General features: G+C 30.0%; 1 protein-coding gene across 1 annotated transcript; it reads right to left on the bottom strand.

Annotated features, from left to right (window-relative positions):
- Positions 1–1,525: 1,525 nt before the first annotated feature.
- Positions 1,526–12,520, bottom strand: LOC143072868 (cytosolic iron-sulfur assembly component 2A-like). Its single transcript, XM_076247992.1, has 5 exons — positions 12,221–12,520; positions 10,072–10,233; positions 8,753–8,802; positions 6,946–6,991; positions 1,526–3,209 (listed from the first exon to the last, which is right to left on the bottom strand). The coding sequence occupies exons 1-5, from the start codon at positions 12,432–12,434 to the stop codon at positions 3,112–3,114; spliced, it is 570 nt and encodes a 189-aa protein (XP_076104107.1). The 5' UTR covers positions 12,435–12,520; the 3' UTR covers positions 1,526–3,111.
- Between the last annotated feature and the right edge of the window lie 511 nt (positions 12,521–13,031).

The raw sequence follows: 13,031 nt of genomic DNA, 5'->3' as shown, positions 1-13,031 counted from the left end.
AATACTGCCAGAAACAGGTAATACTGGGCAATACGAATTTTTAAGCTTATTTCAACACAAAATAATAAAGACTTGTTGTAGTTTCATAGTATTATAGCTAAATATACACATTTTATACAGATAACCATTGAGAGTCATTTCTAGCAGATTAAAAATTCAAGTTCATTCCTTCTCCACTTAATTCTATGTAGGCAAAATGCAAGATTTGACCAATTCCTTGTTAATTTTGAAGCTTTGTTTTAATTATCTAAACATTTTATTGCAGTGTTTATGAGGAATGTAAATTAAATTGCTATATATGCAATTATGATTGCTAAACAAACACACTAGAGGGTCTTTGTCATTAACTTTTATTGAAATGAAAAGGCTGATTATTGTTATATAAACATATCTGTGTTCTAATCTGAATAATTACTTATTAATGAGTTTTGTACATTTGTACTTTCTTACATGTAATTGTTAAATACTTTATACTAGCTATATTTAGTTTAACAAAAAAAATCTCAGAGTTGTTAGAATAATTCTTTCTCAAATGTATACATTTGTACATGCATGTATCATAAGACTCAAACAAGCAAACTTATTTATAATTAAAAATAGGTTTATATATATATGTTAAATGTATTGTATTTGTGTTTGATTACTGAATCCTTTTTAAAATTCAGTCCAGTATCTTATATTACCCAGTATTGCCCAGTATTACCCAGTAGAACCCATGTTTTCCCAGTATTTCCCACTGGGCTGGGCAATATTCATAAAACCTGGGTTTTTGCCAACCCTGGAGATAACATAGTCTTGCTCCTACCCATCAAGAATTTTGGATTAATTATCTGTTTGTCTCCTTTCTGTTATGCCACACCAATTGCTCATTTCAGTTACCAATGACAACTTTTATAATTGTGTTTCAAATAAGTATGGCCAAGTTCCTCTTATATGTACAAATGTATCTGTTTCACTTGCAGGGTCAAAATCTAAAAGTTGGTAAATCCTACTGGAATTTGAACAATTAAGAAACTGTACTTGAAAGTAGAGAATACTCCAATTTTGTTTTGGAATAATCTGATCTTATTTTTGCACAGGTTGATTTGAATGTTTGTAAATTCACCAAGGTCTAAGGGATAAGCAATGAGACATTCCTTAAGAGTCTTTAAAGATTTCCTTTCAAGTGAAACAGACAATGTTTAGTTCATTGACATAGCTGTAGACCACTGAAAACACTACAAAAATACTTGACAAACATGTACAGCCTTAAAAAAAAATTGTACATTCACCCTACATGTTTCAGAGTATGGTGTCCAGTTCTATGATATAGCATGCTAGTATATATTATTGTTCTGGTCCTGCTGATGCCAGCCTCAGGGTGTTGAATTCTTACTGTGTTACAGACCCATTGGTGACTTTGGGCTGTTTTCTACTCTTTACTTGGGTTGTTGTCTCTTTTTCAATTCTCAGTTCTATCTCACACACTTTGGTACTATCAGAATTGATACTAGTATGTATTTGGAATAAGTAATTAGAACATTAATAAATCACTTTCTTTTATTTTGTATATTTACACATATAAATTAACTTTTGATAATACAAAACATTATTTTTATTCTCGTTTTGGTTTTATATATTATGTATATTTATTTCAGACTTTTCTTTTAGGAATTTCCATGTTATACAAAAAAATCAGAAACTAATGGTGGCAATTTTTAATAAGTGAATTAGATTGTCACAGACAAAAGTTGGAATCTTATTACGAAAATATTATTTTAAGGTAACTGTTTTTATTCATGAAATTTTTCTTCGCTATAATTGAAAAAAGATAAAAACTTATTGCAAGTGTAATAACTTTAAATAAATAATTATATAATATAAAAAATGATATCACAGGAATAATTCCAATAAAACTGGATATAAGACTAAATATTTCAAACCAACATTTTTGTGATGGTTTTCATTATTGCATAAATTGTAATATAAGTTTAGAGAAAATAACATTAAGCATTTTACAGTGTGGTAGCTTTTTTTTTTGGTTTGAAGCCTTTTTCAAATCGAAATAGCTTATCTCGAATTTTTGTCAAATGTGCAACAATCTCAATTAAAAAATGCACTAAAAAAATATTGAAATAACAATATATCTTGTCTAAAATTCCCTAAAATTTACACTGTTTTAATTGTTGAAATAATTAGATAGGTGCATTTATTCAAAACAATTAAACTATAATTGTATTATATGATACAGTTTAAAAGTCACAGCATAGAGAAAAATTATGATGCAACACCAAATGTAAGGAAGATAACTCTACAGCAGAAAATTGCTTCTTTTTCATCATACAATAAAAAATACATTGTTTTAATCATGAAATTTGGCAGCTAAAAATTTTACACAAAGACCTGGAGATTTATATGTATGGGAAGGCTGCGTTTGAGAATAATAACCTAATGTTCAACTTTTTATTTTATTTGGAATACATCATTTTTCTGTCAAAATTCACAAATACCACTCTTTTTCTGAGCTATAATATTCATAAATGTGAAATTATCATGCAAGTCACCATTTCCATTTTAAAATCAAAATACTCAAAATATCTAAGATACTACATGTACCGGTAATCATAAGTACGATTTTAGAGTATGCACAGGCAAAAATTTTACTGGTGGCAGCAGTTATTTTAAATGAGCATTAAGATTGTACTGGAAGGCAATGTTTGTTAAAAATTAATAATTTTTATATATTTTAATTTCCACACATAAATTAAAAGAATCAAACAAACAAATATAAATATAAAAGAGTTGTTAAAAAATTAAAAGGAATTACTCTAAATCACAAGATCATACAATTATACAAAAAAAATCTATATTATAATCTTCCCTTGAAACTTTTGTCTTTACCCAGGTTTCATAAACCACTGTCTAATTGACTGAATAAATATTAATCACTAACTGGGACTTGATGATGAGAAAAGACATTGCCATTAACCATTCTGAGATCATAAAATACAAAATCACATATAATTAAATTATAAAAAACTTTGTATCATGAAATTTTTTGGAGAATAGTAATACACGTTTTGAATGTAGCATGATTCCTGAGTTATAGTTGAATGAAAATATCATTTCCTATTATCCCTCATCTGCAATACATTTGTCAACCAGCTCACGAAGATTTGGATTTTCCATTGCAGCAGCTATTCTCTCTTTATCATTAATCTGTTTATTAACTAAAAAAGAAAAAAAATTAAACATTATAAAAGAACAAAGTTCAAATCTCCCACGTTGCACATATTTTATATTTCTAAGGGGCATAACTCTTTTAAAAATAAGCCATCATCTACCATTATAGAATTTTCAAGATATTGCTGATATTAACCTATAGTATAAGTTTTATCAAAATCAGTCAAGAATTGTACCTGTGAGAGTGCTTATGACGCCATTTCCATAAATTTGATATTTCAAAGGGCATAGCCCCGTTAAAATAAGAAGATCTTACATCATAATAGGACTTGTCTGAAATATTTCTGATATAAACCAAAAGAAGTTTTATAAAAATATGTCAAGAATTGTACCCATGAGAGTGTGAACAAGGCCACTTTCCATAAATTTAATATTTCCAAGGGCATACTAAAGTTATTGTCTGGAAACTAAACTGTCTTGACAATGACATGATAGCAATGGATGAACACAAATTTTTCCAGGGGAAAACATGCATTTTAATTATAATTGTGCACTAGACGAAAGGCTGGTTAAATAAGTTATATAAAATTCAGTACATTATGTAAAGTTATAACCCCTACAGATCTTGGGGATCAATATGGAATTTCTTTACTACCAACAAAGAAATGCACGGAAGTTCCCTGAAGTCAACTAGTATTTATTTTCACCAGGGGAGATGTCATCTTGACAAAAAGTACTTTCCTACAAGTCTTGGGGGTAAAGTTTTAACAACAACAATTCAGGTTATCTTTCTGATAGCTTTATAATCGTTATATCTCCTTCAAAACACTTCAGTTAAAGCCGGAACAGTTTGGTTAAAGTCGGAACAGTTTGTAACCCCAATGCAGACAAAATTCCAAGGTCAAAACATTGACAATGTTTGGTATTCTAGTGCATTTAGAATGTGCTTGGTGCACAAACAAGAATTCCAATTATGTATCTGTGTATATCAATCGAAACTATCTAAATTCATTACCATTTATATGTGACGTCAAACACTGATAATAGTATTTCTACTGATAACGTAGAAATTTATACGTAAATACATGTCTTTAATGAGGCTAAAATTTAGAATATTGATGTGCACATATCTGCACTTTTTGTGACTGCAGGGGATAATCTGGGTTGCTTTTCAAATTTATAAGTTACTCAAAATGTGGTTGTTTTTATATATTCTGCATAATTTTAAAATTTTTTCTATAAATCAAGAGTGGGGTTTTTACAGCAGAATGCAAGAAAGAACCTTAAAGGTATTTAAACTTATAAAGAAAGCAAAACATTGACTTTACTAAAAATATAGTAATGATAAATTATTGTGAAATATGAATCCTGTTTCAACTAGGGCTGACCTCCAGGGCCCTGAAGTAGTGGTTAATAGAGTAACTGATGCACTAGTGATTATGACAAGTATAAGGGTGGTGATAATCACTAATGCACCATAGAAAGGTGAAGTTGTAGTTATTGATCAAGCAAGTCGGTATATGTCATTTAATCTGCACAGCGCAACATGACCCAATAACCCGAACTCTTACGTCATTCGGGTTATTGGGTCATGTTGTGCTGTGCAGATTAAATGACATATACCTCCTACGTCGTTCGGGTTATTGGGTCATGTTGTGTTGTGCAGATTAAATGACATATACCTCCTACGTCGTTCGGGTTATTGGGTCATGTTGTGATGTGCAGATTAAATGACATATACCTCCTACGTCGTTCGGGTTATTGGGTCATGTTGTGCTGTGCAGATTAAATGACATTTACCGACTTGATTGATCAATAACTGTTTTAACACATGATGCAATCAATTTACGTGAACGTTTTAGAAATGTGGACGTTATTTTGCAATAAAAAAAAACAAAACTGCAAGGGTTATTGAGTTTAAATTAGATTAATTGCTTTTGAATTTCTTTCTCTCAATAATATGCTTAGAGAAAAAAAGAGCTGAGGAAGATATAATATTAACAAAATTTAAAATGTTAAATAAACTAAAAATACGTTTCTCTTTCAAACCCTTTTACTCCCGGCAACCCCCCCCCCTTTTCCAAATTACTTTTTATCTACTGTATTACTTTTTAAGACACGTCCATCTAAATGAAGTCTGATTGATCTCCAGCTAATCTCCCTGTTTTGAGACAAACTAAAATATGGTCCTCATTAAATTTGATCCAAAAATAGTCCCTTTATAGGAATAGATATTCAAACAGTCGTTATAAATTCCATTGAGTCTGAACCTAATCCAAATCAGATTTCTTTTATTCGGATATTCATGTTTGTACAAAGTTCAACTTTGTCGTAATTTCAAGGCAGATGGCGGATTCAGGGGTGGGGGAGAACAGGTCAAAGAAATCAATTGAAAACAAATTGTCATTAATTAAGAAGAATAAGTTCTGCACAGTTCAAATCTATTTTTACCTTTAGGGGCGGTTCCTGGATTTTGAAAGGTGCGTTATTCTATCAAATTAAAAAAAATATCACTGAGTGTAGCGAGACTAAAGACAATATTGGCGATTTTAAGCTAAAACACGTTACTTTGTCCAATTGATTTTTTTTTTGTTTCCCTGCATAAATTACATAATACTACAGTTTAATGTTTAAAGCAAATGTTTAAACTGGAAATGCATATGTGCAACTTTTGCACATTCAACCTTGTACAGAGAAAAAATACTATCCCCATCAAAAATTTTATCAATGAACGTACTGCTGAAATCATAACAAAGTTTGAATAGAGGAAAATGATATCTCTAAAATGATAACAAACTGATAAAGTTATCCAAGTACATGATCATGCAAATATTTGCCCAGACTTCCCTTCTGAATTAAATAACAAGTAAATATAAATGTCATGATATTAAATAAATAATCATTTCAGTTCAAATAGCATTAATTCCTCAAATTGTCAACATTTTTTACCTTATTTTCATAAATCCAATAAAAACTGAAAATAAGCAGACTTCATTTTTCTGATTTTTTATTACCTTTTTTGTGATGATAATTGAGCAGCTAAGCCAAATTTGATACTTTATTCTTTGCAGTTTAGTTTATTGGTTTTTTTTGGGAAATCTCGTTACCAAAATACCCCTCAAATTCAATAAACATACATTTTTTTCTGTTCAAAAGTTTTATGTGGAATGAACTATCATAATACAATTGTGCTTTGAAAATATACACAGATTTTTCGTGTCGGTCTCTGGACCGTGTTTTACCATTGTCAAGTCAACATCTGGTGTAAGGAAAATATGCTTTTCAAAAACAAAAGTTAAGTTACATACAGCATGATTTTGCATTCATAAATAGAAAATGATAGCATGTTGAAGTTGCACATTCTGATTGATGCATTTTCAATATAACATTTTTCGGCAGGACATCAAATTTATATTAAAAGTCTGTAGCTAAATGTTGTTTTTTAATATCAATCATTCTGATGATGCCAAATTATTACCCTGATTGCCTTTGTGACTTAGTATAAAGGATTAAAATCAGAATAAAAAAATCCTGTTGGCTTAATTATTTTTTTTGAAGGCTCTGGTCTACTGTTTCATATGAAAACAACAAACAATTTCCTTTTGCAATTTACTTTTTATGAAATTTGTTTTGATTTTCATACCGCACTTACACAAAACTGGTTATAACAGGACATTAATGTTCATGATAATGTAAACAATTATCTCCCCTTGAAACTGTATCAACTCCCAACTATGGCCAATTTAATGGCCATGCCATCAGTCTTATGGACTAAATTCTTACTTTCATCAGCTGTTGAATGTGTTCCTTCTTTGATATAAATGTCAACCTATTAAAAAAAATGCAAAAGAATATTTTAGCAATTGAAATATAGTCCACAATTATAAGGTACCAATTTAAAGTTATGATTTTTATATGATGTTAAATAACCCTGCACAATTTTAACATCTGTAAATATTTCATTTAAAGACCTGTTGAATCAAATATGGAAATGCCCTGATCTTAATCTAAATTAAATAAAGTTTCTATACACAATTAATATTCTGATAAATTTTTGTTTCATAGCTAAAAATTTGTATTTTTTTGCATTGTGTATCCAATTATTGCATCAATGAGCTAAATATACTATACTGTAGTACAAATAGAGGACATTAGTGTCAAGACTAAATATACTATACTGTAGTACAAATAGAGGACTTTAGTGTCAAGACTAAATATACTATACTGTAGTACAAATAGAGGACTTTAGTGTCAAGACTAAATATACTATACTGTAGTACAAATAGAGGACTTTAGTGTCAAGACGCATAAGTTGGATATTGTTACAGATTTTAGCAACATTTTCCATAAAGTTTGAATATGTTGTATGTATATAGTTTTCATAAATCAAATAAATGGTAACCTTTAATGCAACAACTATCGGTAATCATTTTATAAGAAAAATCTATGATTGGAGATGAGGTGTTTTAGTATTACATTGTATTTCAAAAGTCAAAACAATATTAGTTTATTTCTTTTTTATTTCAAACTCAAATTTGGCATACAAAATCTTTTTAAAATCTGTGACAATATGAATTCATCATGACAAATGTATAAGAAATCAAAAAAAACATGCAAACCTACATTTATATCTTCCAAAACATTACATAATTTTGTAAACAGAGTTATCTCCTTTTATGGTAGAATTTCTTTTGATTTTAGTTTCAGCTGAGACGTTAATATATAAATATAATAGTCACAGGTTTTGCAAACAAATTTTCTTATTTTACATAAGATTAATAAAATTTGTTTGTGTTCTGTTTGTAACCTACTTCTGTTAATGTTAAACAATATTAAAAGTTTATAAAGATTTGAGATACTATTGAGATGTGATTTATTTTTGTCTGTGTCATTTTGGTCTCTTGTGGACAGTTGTCTCATTGGCAATCGTACCACATCTTCTTTTTTATATATTCAGTGCACATTTTCATCATTATCATTGTTCATTTAATTTACTTCTGTCAGTTTATGTTATTGTCATTTGTTAATTATCTTTTTTAAAGATCTGCTACTACTTTTGGACACTGATATCTGGGTTAACTTCATATTCAGTGATAAGAATTAAAATAGGTTAAAGCACCATTCAACCCTTAGCGTACTTGTTTGTTTAGTGCAGAAGATATATCGAACAGGTCAACAGCTCGATACCAATTTCAATGAATATGAATTTAAATGAGAAGCATTTAATTTTATTATTTCTAATTTGTATAACAACTCTTTCAATTATTCTGCAGAAAAACCTTTCTTCCAGATTTTAGTTTAAACAAAAACAAAATAATTATAGAAATGAGGACAGAAATTATTATTTTTATAGACTCTTATCTAAACTACTTTAAACACATAAATAACTGAGCAGGTTTTTTTTTTCTTGTTAATAATCTATTTCGTTTTTTGAATGGAATAAAATAAGTAATTTCTTTTATGATAAATAAAGTTTTCAAATTAGCTGTAGACATAGTTGGAGGGTTGACAAAGATAAAAATCTGCAAAGTATGTAAATGTATCTGTCATTAACATGTCCAAGAATGATGGTTAACTTAAACATACATACTTTATGTCTTTCAGGCAAACATGTCTCCAACTTGCTTCTTAAACAAAGACCTGCATCAGAAAACAGATTAGGATTAAAATTAGATATGATAATTTATCATGAGTCTTCCAAAAATTATACTCATTTCATTCATTATTTGTTCTTTAAAATTTGTACTTTTGTGAAGCCTTTCACATTTAGAACTGGGCATTCTTTATAAGATAGTAACAATGGAACTTTCATAAAATTTGTGATAACTAATTGCAATGTGCACTTAATATTTCATTTTTTATATACAGATTTCTAAGCACAAAAAAAATTTATTTTGTCATATAGATAAATGTATAAAAAATGTTGGTGTCTTGTATCCACAACACATTTTCATCTTAACATTTGCTGCATTCAAGGAAACTTTCACAGAATGTTTGATACTCAATCATGTTCATAGCTTTGTGAATCTCATAGATGCTCATATAATTACATAGTCTTCTGAACTGAATGATCATGATAATGTTTTAGATTCATATTGCAAAACATTATAGTTTCTATAAACTGAAATAAGAAGAAAAGGATATGACTTATTTTACTTTTGATGACAAGTTAAAAGTTTTATTTGATGTACACAGATGAAGGAATTTGATATAAAAATTTGTCAAAAATATAGATTTATGAAATTGATTGTCTCCCCTACACTGTATACATATTTATTCTTTACAGGTGCATATATTTACTTGTTATAGGTTTATGAATTGGCAATGTTGCTCAAGAAATGTTAACTTGTTTTCATGTTATTGTTGAAGTCCAAATAGTACCTTTAATGTTGTTTACATACTCTTTGTTTGATCTCAGGTTGTCTCATTGACAATTATTAGACCACATCTTGTTATTTCTATATTAGGGGAGTGTTTGAAGAATGCATAAGCTAATTTTTAGAACTGCATGAGATATGATCATCTCAAGATAAGGTTATGGTGAATGTTACATGTATTTCATGACTGAAAAAATGAAACTACTATCAATTCTGTTCAAGTTCAAAACAAAAGATATTTTGAACCTCATCTAGAATTTCATTTTTTGTTAACTCAGAATACTGATATATAGAAGATTCCTAGTTGTGACATAATTTTATCAGACTGAATCTCATCTGTATGTTAGAGATTACAAAGGTGACTAGGGTATAAAAATAGGATCACATGTACATCTTCTTCCAACTGACAGTAAAACCCTTGACAAAGTGGGTGATCCATTGGTTGTGTGGGATGTATTAATTACAAATAGTGAAATACTATAAAGAACACTTCTTGAACGAATTTTCAGTCACTTCCTATCTAAATAATCACCTATCAATGATGCCAGTGAGCAGTGAGGCACAGTTGGAGTAAATATAAGCCTGACCCATAATTCCTCATCATGTCTGTAAACACATACATCTTCTTCATTTACCACTTCTAAATCTTCTAAAGTCTGTGGCTTCTCTGGATCTATAATACCTCTAATTAGATCTGATAAAGAGTAAAATATATGCCTGAATTAACTTTATAATTTATTCCACATTACAATGTACCTCTTCAAATGTACTTTGAACCTAGAAAAAAAACCTGAAATATGAAATAAGTAAACATGGTAAATGAGGTCTGAATTATCCCTGGATCTGTGATTTCTTTAATGAAACCTACATTTTAGAAAAAAATGTTTGATTTAGTGAATTACTTAAGCAACATAAGAAATTTTAATGAAGATAAGACATGTACATTTTTTGTAAGAGCACTATTCTTGTGTAAAAGATTTCATTTGAAAAAAAACATGAATTACCCATACACTAGGGGTTAGAAATGTAGGCAGACTTAATTGAAGGCCACATTTTTTTATAGGTTTATTATAAATGCAAAAACATATTGCTGAGAAACTATTTCTGGTATTTGAAAAGCTGGTCATTGAGTGACAACAGTCATTCAAGGACCAACTTAGTTACATGTATATGATAAACAAGTTTTCAAATACTTGATATATATATTCTACCACTATATCGAGTGTGATACAATATTTATCCACTCGAAGCAGTTAAATTTTTCAATTGAAAACGTGAGGCTCACAAGTGTTTTAAATATTTAAAATTTTATTGTCAAGAGTGTAATAATATCGTATTACACAAGATTTGGTGGTGGAATCTGATTCTCTGGTGATTTTTAAACAATATGCAGACAAATTCAATCCTCTTTTGAATGATCTGCAGAAAGATATGTTCTTATATATGACGTCATCAGGCATAGTTTTCAAATTGAGAGGAAAGCAAGAAAATTTGATGTCATAACCAAATTTTGACCAATGAAGAAGTGATCAAACGGACCACACTTTGATTAAATAAAAATAATCAACATGCCAGGAAAAGAATCAATCGTGTAAGAATAAAAACACATTTACTTAACTACAATAAAACGAAGAAACAGAGACCGTTTTGGAATCCCTGGGAAAGTTATAAAATTATATGGGAGCAAATGTACCCGATATTGCGATAACCTGTAAGATTGTTGTGGGGCTCATATGGAAGGATCCTATCCTTTTTAGCCCACCATATTTTGGTACACTTTCAAAACCGATACAATCACCAATCCTGCATGATTTGGTGCAATATTTCACCCAATTTAAAAGTTATATAGAAAACTATTTGTGTCCTCATCAATTACTTAACTGATATATACATGACAGACTTCCAATGACGGTCTTTACTAATTTTAAAAGCTTCGACAGTTTTTGATGAAATAACTTCAACTGGTCGGGTATCAGGTTCGTCCGCACCCAATACACTTTCGCACCTCGCACGTTCGCACCCAAGCTCCGTTTGCACTCTACACGTTCACGCCCAATTTTAATTCAAATTCCAATTGAATAATTGGAAAATCATGATTGTTGTTATAAATTGCTTTGGTGTAAGTAAAAAATTCAAGATTTTAAATGAAAAACACAAAAAAAAAAAATAGTTTTTAACAGCTTGGTCCCTTTGATCCGAAACAATAAAAATATAGCAATACACTATTATAACCAAAACATGATTAAGAGTTATTCAACACAAAATAAAACGTTGACAGAATCCCACTTTATTTAGAAAGGATTTTTTTTTTTAACAATACACTATCCAAAACATGATTTTAGATTTATTCAACACAAAAAAAAAATGCTGTCTCACTTTATTTTGAGACAATGACAACAAATATAAGAATACACTTGCCAAAACTTGATTAAAAAGCTATAGTTAATAAATACAAAACCAATTAAAATTGGGCGCGAACATGTTGGGTGCGAACAGACTTTGGGTGTAAACATGTAGGGTGCGAAAGTGAAAGGGGGCGAACATGAATGGGTGCGAACGTGAATGGGCGCAATTGGAACCGGATTCAACTGGTTGGTTGTAACGACAGAGGTTGACCTGACACCAAGGTTTTACAAGATTGAACAAGTACTTGAATGTGCACATAAAGTCATAAAATTTACCAAATATGGTTTCCTGGAGTTGTTTACATTCTTGGTCGATAACTGGTAACACCACTGCAGATTTTGTCTTGCCAGTTTCATTTGAAGAAACGACGTCTGGTTTGTTGTTCTTATTTTTTACGTCGATGTACAGTTCTTGTGAACCTTGAGCAGTTTCATAAGAATGTGGTGTAGTTTTCACAACATTCTGTAACAATGATTTGATTGCATTCATCGAAAATAAGACGCAAAGTACTATAATCTGTAGTTTAACTTTAGACTGTCGAATTTTTCATTTTTAGATGAAAACGGAAGTGATACTTATGTTTCCTCCTTTACGGAGAGCAACTTATGATACAAACAATAACACAAAATTTAAATTATAAGAACAAAGCACAACAACGTTCTTAGACGAGCTTAATTTACAGTTTCAAATGAAATGGTTCAAAGTTGAATCATTGAAATATATTTTGTGTATAAAAAATGTAAGTGTATATGTTTTTCTGACATCATTTATCGAACCGGACTTTCTGTGATGCTTTTAGTCTTACCTTTACTTTTAAGACTTTCAACATAAAATCAATTGTCAGTGAAGAAGGCGAGACATTTCAGCAGCTGCACATACATTCTTGTGTTTCGTTTTAGGGCACTGTAATAAGAGGGCCATTGCCTGCAATATTTGCGTTGAAAACTGGTGGATAACACGTTTGATGTCTAGGATCAGAGACATATAAATATATTTAGTATACATGTCTCTGCATAGGCGGATCTAGGGGGGGCCTGCGGGGACCGGGCCCCCTTTCGTGGGAAAAATTTGGTTGATTATATAGAG

The sequence above is a fragment of the Mytilus galloprovincialis genome, chromosome 4 (assembly GCF_965363235.1).
Source record: "Mytilus galloprovincialis chromosome 4, xbMytGall1.hap1.1, whole genome shotgun sequence".
Lineage (NCBI taxonomy): Eukaryota > Metazoa > Mollusca > Bivalvia > Mytilida > Mytilidae > Mytilus > Mytilus galloprovincialis.
Note: the sequence above shows the minus strand (reverse complement) of the source record. Positions and strands in the feature narration are given on the sequence as shown.

What these genes read in the sequence shown, in the direction of transcription:
- LOC143072868 (XM_076247992.1), bottom strand. Translation starts at nt 12,434, where the DNA reads ATGAATGCAATCAAATCATTGTTACAGAATGTTGTGAAAACTACACCA. An exon ending in GTTTGCCTGAAAGACATAAA is followed by an intron (nt 6,992 to 8,752) that starts GTATGTATGTTT and finishes TTTTTTTAATAG; the next exon opens with GTTGACATTTATATCAAAGA. An exon ending in ACATTCAACAGCTGATGAAA is followed by an intron (nt 3,210 to 6,945) that starts GTAAGAATTTAG and finishes TTTCTTTTTTAG; the next exon opens with TTAATAAACAGATTAATGAT.